The following is a 16,626-nucleotide window of genomic DNA, read 5'->3' as shown; positions in this document are numbered from 1 at the left end:
CTATCAAAGCGACGCAGCGCTGCAGCAGCAAAGTTGGCAACGGCCATTGTTCTGCTTTGTTGCAAATCGCTCGCACGTTGCATGTTGCACATTGACAAGCGCAACAATTTATTTTCGCTTCGTCGCGTTCAAACTGTCATTTATGTTGACAACCGTAACACGAGCTGTGGCTTGTTGGGGTGTGTCGATGGTGAGTGTGGTTGTCACGAGTCGCAACAAGAACAACAAGAACGACTGAGCTGCTAGCAGAACTCGGACTGATGGGTAGCACTCAAGCATTTGGTTATAACATGCATACATATATGGTATAATAGTTAAATGTTCGGGTGTACATATGTATGTATATACATAAGTATGAGGTTTACAATTGAACCTGAAAATTCGTCAATATTGACGGACAAAATGAAGTGACAAGCTCTGGAAGGTGTGTCAATAAAAATTGCTCAGCGCTTACGTAGTGATTTTAATCGAGGCAAACATTGGGCATTGAATTCACACAGACCGCTGTCGTCGGTGAAGTTTAATGTGGGTTAATTATAAGGTAGGTGGGTAATTCGAGCACCCACCCTGGATTATATTGTCAGAGAACACATCACAAATAAACAACAAAAAATCAACGGAAATACTTCCGCTCATTACAACTTCAAGAAACGGTTATGAGTTCCCTGCTTTATTTGGAGATGCATTAGCTAGATTTGATTAGAAAATATGTAAGTATGTAAGTAGTTAGAAAACGATTGGAATTTAAGTGTGCTCTGCCCAAACCATAAAAAGGAAGACCCCACAATCTGCGCCAACAACCGTGGGTTAAGTCTCTTAAACATTGCTTAAAAGGTTCTATCGAGCGTATTGTGTAAAATATTAAAGCCCACCGTCAACAAACTGCTTATACTCGTACCTTATCAGCGAGGCTTCAGGCCTGGAAAATCAACAACTGAACAAGGGGCTGCCTTAATGCCGCTATGTCTGAATTTGGGATCGAAAACTAATGCGGATATGTAAACTGACTTTGAGCAATACCAAAACTTCCGTCAGGATCGGGAAGGACCTCTCCGAGTCGATCGATACCAAACAAAGTTTCAGACATGGCGACTCCTCTCTTCTATCCGAGGCTGTGCGACCAATCTACTGTTGGAGAAAATAATTCGACTTGCAGAGCTGAATAGAGAAGGTACCATATTCTATAAGAGTGTACAGCTGATTCGATGACAATGATATCATTGGCCATAACAACCGCGACGTTAGTTCCGCTTTCTTCAGGTTGGACAAAGAACCGAAGCAAATGGGTCTGATAGTGAACGAGGGCAGGACGAAATTTCTCCTGTAAACAAACAAACAGTCGACGCATTCGCGACTTGGCTTCCACGTCATTGTTGACAATCATTACTTTGAAGCCGTAGATAATTTCGTCTAACTTGGAACACCATTAACACCAACAACCACGTCAGCATTGAAATCTAACACAGAATAAATCTTGCCAACAGGTACTACTTCGAACTGAGTAGGAAATTGAGCAGTAAAGTCTTCTCTCGACGAACAAAGCCCAAACTTTACAAGTCACTTATCATCGCCGTCCTGCTATGTGGTGCAGAGGCATGGACAATGACAACATCTGATGAGTTGGTGTTACGAGTTTTCGAAAGAAAGGTTCTGCGGAAAACTTATGGTCATTTGCGCATCTGCAACGTCGAATACCGCAGTCGATGGAACGATGAGCTGTACGACATATACGACTACATTGACATAGTTCAGCGTAGTAAGAGACATCAGCAACGCTGGCTAGATCATGCTGTCCGAATGGATATAAACATGAATAATGTCAGTGAAATTTTCGATGAATTGTCTCCCTTGAATTAATGGAAAATTTCAATCTGCTTCCAATACCCATTTTGAGATCAAAAGCTGCATAAACGCCAAAGACATTGAAAATTCTTATTCACTTTATTCACAGAAACCGCAATAACCTACGCACAATTCAACGAAAGTAATTCATATAAAAGTAATGTGTTCAATTTCATTACATATGCACGTTAGGGTGGTACTTAAGTGTATGAGAAATGAAATGTTGCAATATTTTAGAAAAAATAATTTGGCTCCAAATCGGCTTAGCATTTCCTCAAATCGATACATTTAACCAGAGTTCGCAAATACTCATCACTGAGAAGTAAAATTTCTATCTTCCTCCTCAGTACAACACAATTGAGGAGCAATAAATTTTGATTTCCTCAATTGTGAGTTCAAAGGAAAGAGTGCTCTTCTAGAATATTTCTCTTTAATACTTATCTTATCTTTTCGCTCTAATATTTACCGCAAACGTACGTGCTCCTCAAAATAATACTCCTCACAAGAGCGCTAAGTTTCTTTTTCTCATCTCAGGTTTCAGCACTCAGTATTTTGTATCGCTGATAAACTCAGTGATGCAGCAGAGAGTGCTCTTGAGCAATTTCTTATTCTCTTAGAGTATGTATATTTATAAATTTATGTTAAAGTTTAATTGTTGTTGGTGTAAATATTAACAGTTTTGGGTACATGCATGATTAACCGTTAATTTAAGTTGTATTGTGTGTATGTAAATAATTTAAAAGATGAGTTTTATTTTTCGCATCACTTGAACACTCAGAGCGATAAAAATAAAGATGATGCGTTAGGCAAATAGTTATCTTTTAAAAATGCTCGCTCATGCTAATATATGAACTCCGTGAGGAGTTTTTTTGTGATGAGAATGTTAGTTAAGCTTGCGCTCCTGAGTATTGTGAAATGATGTCCTCTTGCGGAATATTACTCATCAGAGCAAGAGCGTATTTTGATGGTTTTACGAACTCTGCATTTAACACAAATATTTAATTTTATAATGTAAGGACCACCTTAATATATGTATATAGTATGGAGCGAGTTTGTAGGTATGTGCATAACCGTATATGCTTTCAGTGCGTGGTAAAAGTGTGAAAGCCGAGGACTTATTAAGAGTACCAAGGGTACATATTTAATAATAAGAAGAAGAATTTTCATAGATTGTCACGAGTGTGCATAGATAGGTACCCTGTAGGAAAAATAAATGTTAAATTGCGTAATGATAAATGAAAATTTCAACTGATTATTTATATGAATATTGATAAAAAATAGGGTATTTTACAGAGAAACTTGCTGCAAAAACTTTTGAGTATTAACAAATGAGTTTATCTGGTGGCGACTCAAGCCTGATCTGTCAAGAAGACTGCAGGAAATGTCTAGAAGACTAGGGAAACAATGTAACATCTCTTGTGTGATTGTCCCGGACTAGTTAGACTAGCCTGTAAGCATCTAGGGTACCGATATGATACACTAGATAGTGAAACCGCAGAGTACTATGTTAAAATTCGCGTACTAAAGGATAACTACTTTTTTTGGAGCTAGAAATTGAACTCCATCTGGTATCGCAAAGGACCAAAACTGGTCTATACGTGGCTTATTGGCCTACCAGATAAACCTAGCCTAACCTTTACCAAATCGATAATGTCTCATAATACGGTGATCAAAAACTAAAGTGAATTTATTCTTCGAAATCAATTTCAACGCCTTCAAAGTTATTGCCCTCCGATAAAACGCACTTTTGCCAACGTTTTCGATTTCAGTCCTGTAATTTGTCGGAATCTTTTTTCCGATGTAGCCTTCAAGACCTCCTTCGAATCGGTTTTTATCTTCCCAATTGTGTCAAAACGGCGCCCCAGAATTAATCTTTTGAGTTTTCTATTCAGTCAGAAGTCATACGCAGCCAAGTCAGGCGAATATGACTGTCAATTGACTATTTTCAAGCACCAAATCTTTGATTTTTTGGACAAGGCCCTCGTCAGTAGATGTTGATGATCGTCTAGAACGTCCTTAACGCGCGCTCGGACCGCTTTGAACTCACTGTACCACTTATAAACGTTTTTTCTTGTGCCATACGCTACATACATGAATAAGTGTCTTCATTAATTTTCCTATAGGGCGCTGCAAAATTACTTAGCGGGCACTTTCAAAGTTTTGTTAATGCTGTCATGTCCTCAAATGTTTACTTATATTAAAACTCATTTACTTATATGTATGTATTTGTGTAAAATTTTATATGATTTTGTAAAATCTGACAAGCTTCATGCTTACTTGTCAGCCTACCACTGGCTTGTGGCAAGTTCTGGTGGCTATGAAAGCGAAATTAAAGCCGCAAGGGTTTGCGAAAACTGTTGCTGGAACTTTAGACATTGATTTTGAACACATACATTTACAAACATATGTATTGTAGATGTGAAATAGCGTGTTTAATTTTTAGTAGCAAGAAGTACTTTACTAAGACCTGCTGATAATTTTGCATATATGAATGTATAATAATAGAAATTTTATCTAAAAGGTGGAAAGAATATATACTATTTGAGGTTAAATTAAACTAATAGCGGGATTCTGTAACCAGTCTCTAGTCTCTATTTGAGACATTTTGAGACAAAGTCTCAATTTGAGACTAGTTACTATTCACTAAACAGTCTCTAGCGTTAGTCTCAAAATGTTGAGACCTGGTAGTTAGCAGGTCACAAAACTAAAAAGAGCTCTTGTCTGCCATTTTGAATATACTGAATAGAGATCATCATAGATATTAATCGATTGTCGTTTCTTTATATTTTGTAAGCAACTCAAACACGAAAATATGAAAAATAAATCAATTTTTCATAAATTTCGTAAATATTATGAAACAAAGTCAACATATATTTTTATTTTTATTGATAATTATGTTTTTTGACTATGCTATAGGAAATTTATTATTTGTTATCGACATATTTATTTTCATTCAAGTGTAAAAACATCTCTGAATAATGAAATGTAATAGATTTTGAGACTGTCATTTACAGAATAGCAAAATCATCTCAAGTCTCAAAAATTGTCTCTAACTCAAAATCTCAAGTTTAGAGACTTGAGACTGTCTCACGTTACAGAATCGCACGGTAAGTACAACATTAAAGCTTTCAGCAAGTTTTGGGTGTTAGTATGCTATTTGCACATAACCTATATTCGTTATGAGCTCTTTAAGCTGACTCCGTACTTACGACTCATGGCGCAAAAAGTCACCATTTCTCCTGCAAACAACATTCGTACATACATATACACACATACAATTTGCGACGAAGGTGCTCCCTACGGCACTTGCACGTGCAAGCTTACACACACGCGCACATAACTGTATAAGAATGTCCCGAAATGACACTCCTTAGACGCTTAGCATGTGTGTATATGCATATACTCGTATGCATGACCTAGTCACTTAGTTATGCAAATGGCGGGTCAAAAAGGTCAAGCCGGCAGTGAACTTCTTAGCCCAGCAACCAATTTATCCGCTTATTGGGGTTACGCTTTATATTGTTGTTGTTGCAAATGCATGCAAAACAGCGTTATGAACGAGACTGAAGCAAATATGAAATTTTACGAGACTTTGTCGGCGAACGTAATGCGACGGTATACCATGAAAATGAATAGCAAAGTAGAATAGCAAAGTTATAAATAAAGACGAAATGCGAGACGATTAATATTTTATAACTGGATTATAACTTTTATAACGGGAAAGAGCAGGGAGAAGTTATTTCTGGACGATGGATTTTGCTTAGTACTTTTCAAATTACTTAATTAAAAGGAAAAAAAATTAAACAAAAAGTATTGGAATTAGAATATGGAAGCTAAGGAAAGTATAGACACAATTCAACCCATTTTTGGCACATAGACATACCATTGTCAGGTAAACATTATCATTGAATTTCAATTATATACATATCTAACACATTTACCGATATTTTCGGTCAAATGAATGTGGAATGTGAAAGAATTAGATGGAATTTAAAATGGGGTTATATGGAAAATAGGCGTGGTTGTCGCCCGATTTCTGCCATTTTCACACTATGCGGTAGGAGTATTAGGAGAATATTACGTATCAAATTTTGTTGAAATTGATCGAGCAGGTCCCGAGTTCAGTTGGGCAATGCCACGCTAATTCTTACCCCGGCTCCTACCCAGCACTCCTTTACCATCTCTGGGATAAAAATGTCTCCGGCATATTTAGTTATTGATTTATTAGATTTTTAGTAGTTTTTAATATAACCGTTATATGGACTGAGCGGAGTTCTCATGTCACCTGTTTTCACACAGGTGGTAGTGGTCTTATTGAAATTATTTTTAGCGAATTTTCACTAAATTTAGCCTGAATAGTTTGGCAGATTTGTACATTAAACCTATTAGGGGAGCTCGGTCACTTTCACTTTTTCAAAAGTTTAGCCCACATGTGCCCCTTGCTACTGTGATCCATTGTGCCAAATAATAGTTCTATATCTTAATTTAGTGCTTAGTTATGACACTTTATAGGTAAGGCACACAAACATCACCATGTTTTCAACAACAACAAATCAAATTTGCAAATTAAATATCCTTCGAAAAACAACAACAATTTCGCGCACCCCTTTTTCGCATGCATATCACGCAAGTAATTAAATGAAGATTTATTTCATGCGAAAACGTGTGCTCTAACAACAAACAAAAACGAATTGTCATTTTAGCACAAATAACAGTCAAGGTTATTCAAGGATATTGTCATAATTACCAGCAAGCACGGCATCAAAGAGCAACTGCTTAAAGAAAAGCTGAAACACAAAGTCGTTTTATGACCTTGACTGACTTCAACATCAGCTGACACACATAAAAATATGCTACGAAAATTGAAACAACAAAAATCAAGTCACATTTGCATAAACGCGAAAAGAGCGCGCTTCAAGTAATCAGCAGCAGTAGCCAAGCAAATTTAGCGCGCTTCAAATCAATATTTTGGCAAAAAACTATCACTTCATATCTACTAATTAACCAGTCATTTTCCGATTCATCACTTGCTGCCAGATGCCTTACATAATTACATGGTTATATGCATAAGCAAGTGCGTCTTTGTGTTTTTGACTGCAATAATCATTACTAATTGGACATCACTCATACGCCATGTCAGCTCCATCACTACAGATGCCAATATATACAATATATGCTTGTTTGAGTATATGTGTGTACTAGACACACCCTAACCAAGCGTCTGTAGCAGCTTTAGCTCTTTTAATTGCAATTACAACAATTGCTGACTTAATTAGGTGCGCACACATGCATATAACGGTTAATTTAGTAACTCATTTACATACTATACGCATATATGTACATGCATAGTAGTAGACACATACATACATAGCTTTCTTATATGTAACTGAAAATAGCAAGAAAATTGGGTCGACACGCGCTCGGAAATTGAGCAAAACTTTGTCCTTGAATCAAGTGTCAAGCATATGTTTGTTGCTTCACTAAATGAGTGGCTTGAATGGAGGACTCGTTGGCGGCCGAGAGAAGGGGAGTAAATGGAGGAATACTAGTATTTAATAAAGCAAAGCAGAAGTTAGTTGACTAAAGTATTGAAATTGTATTTTAAACTCGTCCACTTTCTTTGCGTAATCACTTTTTGCATTACTTAAAAAATGTATCGACTATGTCATTAGTTTGGGCAGTAAACTGAAAATAATATGCAGCGATGATTATGAGATTTCCCTAAATGTAGGCACGATTTTTTTTAAGAGTAGAAAATTAACTAAAAGCTAGAAAGTCATTGCCTATAATCAGGCGCTTTTTACAGGAAATTTTATCCAAGACACATACCTTTTTCAGCGATAGGAAAAATTAAAGGCTAATTTCATAAAAATAAATAAAGATAAAAATAAAATAAAACCCGATTTAAGTAATTATTATATTTTATAATGATGACATGATTTTTTAAGAGTATATCATTGCCTACAATCAGGCGCATCTTACATGACATCTTATCCAAGACACACACCTTTTTCAGCGATAGTAAAAATTAACAGCTAAACAGAGTATTTATAAGATAAAACCCGATTTAAGTAGTCATTATATTTAATAATAATAAAATGTAAATAGTAGTTGTTACAGCCAAGATACGAACCTGCCTCTGTGCAACAAAAAACGCGCGTCAACAACCACAACGAAGGTTCATCGTCGACAAGCTGCAATCACAACACGAACGATTTTCGACTCGACTTGCACTCTTGCTCTACGAGAGCACTTGTCAACAACTCGGTATAAGGGAACTGTGGGACGGCATTTCGAGCTCCTTACGTAGAGCTTCAAACGAAACTATTAGTTTTCAGAAAATGCAACAGAACAGCCAGTACGATGAGGAGTAACGTGAGAAAACAGACTGCCTGGCTCACAACGTTACAACACATGCGAGATGCGATAGATACCGAGAGTTGAAGCGGGAAGCGAGATGCATTTGCAGACAAAACAAGAGGTAGGCCGAACTACGTGAGGACGAAGAGCTTGACAAGCTGGCCGACAGGGGTAATGTTCGAAAATTCTACGAAATGATGCGGCGACTAACAGAAGGTTTCATGACTGGACCGTACTCTTGTAAACCCCCAGAGGTGATCTCGTGACTGGTGCCCAGAGCATACTAAAATTATGGAAAGAACATTTTTTCAGCCTGCTGAATGGTAGTGAAAGCATAATAGCTCGAGATGGTGAACCTGATTCCCCAATCGATGATGATGGAGCAGACGTTCCATTGCCCGATCACAAAGAAGTTTGATTAGCCATTAACCGTTTGAAGAACGACAAAGCGGCGGGGGACAATGGATTGTCGGTCGAGTTATGCAAACACGGCGCTGAAGATTTGATAAGGAGCATACATCAGTTTCTTTGTAAAATATAATCTGACGAAATCAATGAATGAATCGATTATTGAAATTTAAGTTTTCTCAGTCCAATCCAGAAAAAGGGAGACCCCACAATCAGCCGAAGAGGCATATATGGCTCGCATACAAGGTTCTATCGACCAAAAATGTCTTAGAAAACATTGCAGTAATAAAAAATTCGCCAGGAACAAGCGACTTCACTTCTACTGGCTGCAAGGTCACTAAGGCATCGATAGAACTTAGATATCGGACACAGGCTCTCATTATCTACGTATTGGTACACCATTTGGCATAATTTAGGACCAAAATGGGTTTATATATCATATCATTAGAACAGACTAACCTAACTTAACCTTATCTAATTATTATTTATTTACTTTTTAAGTATAACTTATTGAAATATATGAAATTTAATGATTTTTCAAAAAACATGTCATATGGCCACAATTACCAATGACAGCAAGAAAAAAATAAGAATTTTCTAAAAATAGTAATATCCTTGCCGAGTCAGCAGAACAAGTGCAAGAAGCCGACAGACATTATATGTTTTCACACCAGAAAGTGAGAAGTGCACTTATAAAAATATAGAAAAAAATATATACATACATATGTACAAGAAGATGTTGAGTGCTTGGCACTAAAAATAGTCTTCAACATGAAATAAGCATATAGACATACAGACAAATACTACACACATATAAACATTACACATAAATAAAGTCTGTAATGTCTTCATAAGTAAGAAAGGCAAGAAAACCAAGAATACAAGTCGGGAAAAATATTACTAAGAATAAACTAAAAGAGAAGTAAACAACACCAAGACAATATTAAACAATCTTTTATAAAAACAAGTTGGCGCAAGCGTGTGCAAAAACTTAAATTGCTCAGTAACTAGGAGGAAGTTCAAAGTTAATATCCATGTAATGACAAGTAAATGCCGACATGACCTTGCATATTAGTGGCGCATATATCAAATATTTTATTACATTCATTACCCGTATGTCTACATTTAGTTGATGCCTTCTTACATGCCTCACACAGTGAATCTAGTATAGAAGAGGAAATTACATGTTACGCATACGCCATGGAGTACGGAAGTGCGTGGGCCGCGCGCTGATTATTTATGTCAACGCATCAAGTTCAGGCGGCAAAATAAAGGTACTTAATTTCTTGCTATAGCCTACACGCACATTTAGAGTGATGGTTGAGGTAATGAATGTCAATTATTGTTGCTTTTGTTTGGTTGATGATCTTTCAAGGAAATTGAGTGTTTTGGCATTGACTTCTGCGTACTTTTTTTATTTGTGAGGGGTATTCTAGCTTCGGTGCCTGCGGCTATTTAACGTTATTTCTTATTTTTAATAATTTGTAGGTATTAAGAGTATTTAAAGAAGACACAAATGTAAGTTTTAGCTTAAACTAAGTGCTTCCAATGGTTTTTTATATGATAAATACTCAAATACATTCTTCTTAGCGGTACTTCCCACAAAACTGTTGTTGTTGTACGCTATTTCAACTAAACCTCAGCCGTTATTTATACACAACCGGCACATATATGTAAATACACACGCAAACCATTTCGGAAGCAAGTTACGAAAATAAATAACCTTTGCTGCACGAATTAATGACGCGTGTGTAGTTTAAATAATTTAAATTCATCATGCGTACGGATGAAAATAAAGGCGGAGGTATAAATACATGTGACTGAGCATATGAAGCAGCTGTGATGGACGGTCATGTGAGGCAGGGTCAACTACAAACACAAGCTTAAGGAAAAAATAAGTATAAATCACAATACCTAAATGGAAGAAATAAAAATCTAGAAAAATAGAAACGAGAAAAATATATATCTATAAATATAAAGAACAGACAAGAAAAACCGTTAACTTTAGTTGTGCAGAAGCCATGTAACGGGTGATTTTTTTGAGGTTAGGATTTTCATGCATTAGTATTTGACAGATCACGTGGGATTTCAGACATGGTGTCAAAGAGAAAGATGCTCAGTATGCTTTGACATTTCATCATGAATAGACTTACTAACGAGCAACGCTTGCAAATCATTGAATTTTATTACCAAAATCAGTGTTCGGTTTTTTTTTTTTTTCGGACAAATTTTGTTCAGCGATGAGGCTCATTTCTGGTTGAATGGCTACGTAAATAAGCAAAATTGCCGCATTTGGGGTGAAGAGCAACCAGAAGCCGTTCAAGAACTGCCCATGCATCCCGAAAAATGCACTGTTTGGTGTGGTTTGTACGCTGGTGGAATCATTGGACCGTATTTTTTCAAAGATGCTGTTGGACGCAACGTTACGGTGAATGGCGATCGCTATCGTTCGATGCTAACAAACTTTTTGTTGCCAAAAATGGAAGAACTGAACTTGGTTGACATGTGGTTTCAACAAGATGGCGCTACATGCCACACAGCTCGCGATTCTTTGGCCATTTTGAGGGAAAACTTCGGACAACAATTCATCTCAAGAAATGGACCCGTAAGTTGGCCACCAAGATCATGCGATTTAACGCCTTTAGACTATTTTTTGTGGGGCTACGTCAAGTCTAAAGTCTACAGAAATAAGCCAGCAACTATTCCAGCTTTGGAAGACAACATTTCCGAAGAAATTCGGGCTATTCCGGCCGAAATGCTCGAAAAAGTTGCCCAAAATTGGACTTTCCGAATGGACCACCTAAGACGTAGCCGCGGTCAACATTTAAATGAAATTATCTTCAAAAAGTAAATGTCATGAACCAATCTAACGTTTCAAATAAAGAACCGATGAGATTTTGCAAATTTTATGCGTTTTTTTTTAAAAAAAAGTTATCAAGCTCTTAAAAAATCACCCTTTATAATACCCTTCACATTAAAAAAAAATTACTTAGAAGAACTTGATTTTTATCGTTCAGTTCGTATGACAGCTATATGCTAAAGTGATTCGATCTGAATAATTTTATCGGAGATTACGCTGTTGCTTTAGATAATAACGACTGCCTAATTTGGTGGAAATCTCTCGTAAATTGAAAAGGTTTTCCATACAAGTATTTGATTGCGACCCTTCTGTTTGTATGGCAGCTATAAGCTATAGTGATCCGATCTGAACAAATTCTTCTGAGAATCCATTATTGCTTTAGAAAATAATCCGTGCCAAATTTCGTGAAGATATCGCGTAAAATGAAAAAACTTTCCATACAAGCACTTGTTTCGGACCGTTCAGTTTGTATGGCAGCTATATGCTATAGTAGCCCGATATCAAAGATTCCGACACCAAAGCAGCCTCTTGGAGAGAACAGAACTTGTGCGAAATTTCAGAATGATATCTCAAAAAATGAGGGACCAATTGGCGTATATGCAGGCAGACCGACAAGGTTAAATGGATTCAGCTCGTCAGGCTGATCATTCATATATGGTACATATTTGCTTATTTATTTATTATTATAGATACAAAAAATACGTTAAAATTTGATTAAAAATACGAAAAGATGTTTTCGACTACCCAATATATACTTAATAGGGTCCCTGTTGTTTCATTTTGGGTATTAGAAATTTAATATAGCCTCTCCAGGGTATAATAAAAAGATAAATAAAAAATAAAATACCGAAAATAAAATCAAATGCAAATAATCTTAAGTGCATACATATAAATAAATGAGTGTGTATGTGCGCTTGTAATTGTGCCATTTGAAAGTGAATTGCACTGAGTTGCGACGAATGTGTAGCCACATGATAAAGCGTCCACTAACTAGCGGGACTAAACGATTCGTTAGTCTCAACCGTCTCATCTTTCCCACCCACAGCATTAGAATAAGAAGAGCGCACAACATCACATCAGCCATCGGCCGTCATTGGTCCGTTCGACTTGTCTGTCTGCAAACTTACTAACTAATAAATTATATTTACTGTTTTGTATTTATTTGGTTTTCTTTACTCTTCTGCTTTTACTTTTTGTGTGCACTCGCGTGAGAATCTCAATGAATCGTAACCAGCTGAGCTGATTCTTCAAACATTGATGCGCCATTTAAGTAACAACGAAGTCACCCACCAGCCGCCACCAAAGTCATTCAGTGAGCGCCTCTAATCGTCGTTTCCGAAGACGCACAGGCACAGTTCGCGCAGCGGAGGTCTCAACGCTGATGCTAAACATATCTAATGCAATTTTCAGAAAGTTAAATTTATAAATTGTGCTCGTTTTGTTGGTTATTTGCGCATATTTATATTTCTTTGGAAGTGAACGAAGCGCCGACTCACTATACATATTGCTCGTTTATGAAGGCGGATATTTATATGTCGGATTTGTATATGTACATATATAAATATGAAAAGTAGTGTATGTGAGTGGGTAGCGCGTGATTTTGATATCCGTCGCCTGATTTGTCACGTAAGCTTTCGTTTGAAATGAAGGCGCTTCATTTCAAGGAAGCTGAGGCTTTGAGTATCACTTTGAAATTGAGACCGTTTGTCACGCGGAAGGAGTTAAGCACACACACACTTACCATGCCAAGAATTTATATGATTTGACATTGGGTGTTGAGGTCAATACAACAAACTCTTTTTACTATTAAGAAGATTATGTTAGCAAAAAGAGTTAATTTTAGCAAATTTTGACTTCAACCCCAAGGATGACAAGACTTTATAAAACTCTTGCCAGAGATAATATTGACCAGATTATGGTGATCAGACTACTAAATAGGACTTTAACGACTTGTGCAGTACATAGAGCAAGGATACTATTTCTCACGCACTTCCCGGACTGTCCCCAACTACCACACTTCACCAGTGCCCGCGCATAAACCAACCCGTTCGGATTGGATAGTTGCAAGGAACTTGCTGCAGATTCAGTCCGGTGGGCACTGCCTACGTTTATTAAACACAAGTCCACGCGTATCAATGGCATTTGGCCAACAGTTCTGCAAAATATAGTAGAGTTGTTAGTGCCCCACATTGTTGGACTTATGAGAGATAACATTATGCTGGCGTACATTCCCGAGTCGTGTAGGTGGCATGAGTAATTTTCATGCCAATCGAGGTCCTTCAACCTTAGTCTGGCGAAATCCGCACAGTGGAGGAGAAAGTCTCTAAATGTTTGAACCTCATCTTCCTCCTTGCAACTTTGGCAAGTGGCGTCTTCCAAAATCTTTAAGTTTACTTTGACATGAGTTCACTGGACATTTTACGTTCCACTCTGAGCCAGAAGGCTTTCGAAACCCCACTAGTTCTGATTGCGGACCAACGCTTGGTAAGCTCACGCAAAGCCCATAGACCCAGCGTCTGAGTGCACGAATACAGAAAAAGCCCTGAAATTCCCATCCTAATGGAATTTTGGTATGAGTGCCTTTTCTTGTAAATTCATAGGTTTTACAATTTCCAACGATTCCTCGATCGAAGTAGATTAATGCTACTGCTGTTCAAGGCATGTACTCCTTGACTAGTTTTGAGCTCACTCTCAGCCAGCTCAAAATTATTATAGCAACATTGTTACCAAAATGGACCCACGCCTCCACATTTCTTAGAAATATCTGTTGCTACCTTGAACGTTGCCCCTTCTGTTTGAAAAACACTGCAGTGGTCTGACAGTCTGAAACAAGAGTTGATTGAGACCACCTTTCTTTGAGCCTCGACTCATCCGTGAAAGAGTTTGCTGCACCACTTTTATAGCAACGTCGTCACACTTTCATATTTCTTGGACTTACGTATGGACAAGAAACCGCTGGGGGTAGGTTCCGGTGCGCAATGGTCCAAGTTAAGGGGATGCAATTTGGGTCTTAGAAAAGTGAAAACACGTTTGGCTCCAAAATCACTCAAGTTTTTTTGAAAACCAGCGTCGCATTAATAATAGTGAAGCAATGCTTTCCGACTACCAGGATGTCATCAAACGTATTATTACTGGTTACAAGTCTTCGATCTATGCTTACGACCCGGAAACAGACACTCAATCGGCCGAATATCGTGGCAAAGGTGAGCCGAAACCGAAAAAATCACGTAAAATCAAGGTTATGTTGACAGGTATCTTCAATTATCGAGGTGTGGTGCACACCGAATTCCTTCCGACCGGCCAAACTGTCAACAAGGAATACTATTTGAGTGTTAAGCGTTGTTCGAGCTTTGAAGGCTATTCCGGAAATTGACCTTCACTCTTAACAACTGCTTGGAGGATTGGAAAAATCGTTGGCACACGTGTATTGGGGACAAATGGTTTTACTTAGACGTATATAATTGTAAAACTAAAATAAACAAAGTATCAAAATAGACTTACTGCGGTTGCGGAAAATTTTCATCGATGTTCTTTGCGCGAATTTTGCGCTGGCAAATACGTTTGGCAACTTTGAAGCGCATTTTCAGTGTCACCTTCGCTTTGTTGTAGTTGTTGCGACCGCCGCTCTGATGATTTAACGCTTTCGCAAAGTTAGTAGGCGCTAAACGTTTCGTATTACCGCTATTCGCGCAGGTGTTTGCTGGTGGACAACTATTATTGTTACCGTTCGTGTTGCTCGGCTCACTCGCATGCGCATTCCCGTTCGAGTGTTGGCTAGTAGGCGTACTTGTGGTTGTAGTTGCTTTGGTAACTGCCGCACACGTGTTTGTGGTTTGCTGAGTGCCCTCAACGGCGGGTGCAACGTCCGTTGCGCAGTCGATTGAGCTTCTGCTTGCCGTCTCCGCTGCTGATAATGCACTCACACTACCTTTATCCTCCGTCGATTCTAAATCCAACACCACCACTGCCTCCTTCACATCCTCCGCCGTCGCGAACAATTCAGCGATTGGCGTTGCCGGCGCTAGTGATGTTTCCAGCGCTCGTGTTGTGACCGCTGCGTGTGGCGTGTCCACAGGTGAGTGCGTCGAGGCGCTGGGTGTGGGTGATGTTGGTGTCGCCAACGCTGATGTTGGCGTTGTTGTTGTTGGCGCTGATATGGCCGCCAGTGCGAGCGCTTCGTTGGCCGTTTTGATGTGTTAATCGTAAACGATTTGGAAATGAAATCCCGCTATTGCGCTCGTACGCACCGTTTTTTGAGTTCGTTCGTGCTAATTAATTACACCGAATGCGCTTGTAGTTGTTTCGCTGGACAGCGTCGAATTACTTCAAAGGCAGCTGCCGCGGTGGTTATAATTATTTCAGCTGGAAATTTTGCAACGATGGCGCTTCGTCTAAGCTTGAATTATTAACTGTTCCAACCCTTTCGGTCGGACAGGTACAGTTAGTAATTAATTTCGTTAGTTATTGTTTTGAGATATGTTTGAGTTTAATTTTTTATTTTTTTTTTGCAAAAAAAAAATCCAGGTGTTGAAATGTTTTCCCAAATAGTTTTTTAAATTAATTTGATATTTTACAGTTTTTTTTAGTAATATTTGTTTCGTTATTACATAGATCACATCAACTAAGTAAAATTATTTGTCAGTTTAATTACAGGTACATTCGCTCACAATCCGTTAGAATACTTTTCACTGCCAAATGTTGGTATCAATTAGAGCATTTATTTAATTTTAATTTTTTAATTATAATATTATCAATGTTGATTTGCTTATTGTAACTTTTTTTAAGGTTTTTTAAATTTCGAGTTTTTAAATTTTCTAATTTTACTCTTAATTTTTTTAATTTTTTGTTTAAATTTATTTAATTTTTTTTAACTTTTAAATTTTTTAAAAGTAGTTTTTTGCGCTCAATTTTTTATGAATTTTTTAAATTAATTTTTTTAATTTTTCTTAATTTTTTTAACTTTTCTTAATTTTTTAATTCTAAAGTTACCAATGTTGATTTTCTTCTTGTAAGTTTTCTTAATTTTAAGTTAAATTTCGAGTTTTTCAAGTTAATTTTTTTAATTTTCTTAATTTTTTTTAATATTTAAATTTTTTTAAACGTAGTCTTTTGCGTTAATTTTTTTTACGAATTTTTTTAAATTAATTTTTTTATTT

The 16,626-nt window shown here is 37.3% G+C and overlaps 1 protein-coding gene across 2 annotated transcripts in view; it reads right to left on the bottom strand.

Moving 5' to 3' along the window:
• Positions 1–16,626, bottom strand: part of LOC105233298 (P protein) — a 90,032-nt gene that overhangs the window by 42,753 nt on the left and 30,653 nt on the right. Inside the window, exon 1 of one of the 2 annotated variants that reach the window (XM_011215338.4) lies at positions 14,972–16,158. The exons of the other annotated variant lie outside the window; for it this stretch is intronic. Within the exon in view, the coding sequence (XP_011213640.2) occupies positions 14,972–15,051 (80 nt within the window). The 5' untranslated portion in view covers positions 15,052–16,158. Of the gene's footprint in view, positions 1–14,971; positions 16,159–16,626 lie in introns of those variants that run through there. 2 annotated transcript variants of the gene reach the window in all.

The sequence above is a fragment of the Bactrocera dorsalis genome, chromosome 1, assembly GCF_023373825.1.
Source record: "Bactrocera dorsalis isolate Fly_Bdor chromosome 1, ASM2337382v1, whole genome shotgun sequence".
Classification (NCBI taxonomy): domain Eukaryota; kingdom Metazoa; phylum Arthropoda; class Insecta; order Diptera; family Tephritidae; genus Bactrocera; species Bactrocera dorsalis.
Note: the sequence above shows the minus strand (reverse complement) of the source record. Positions and strands in the feature narration are given on the sequence as shown.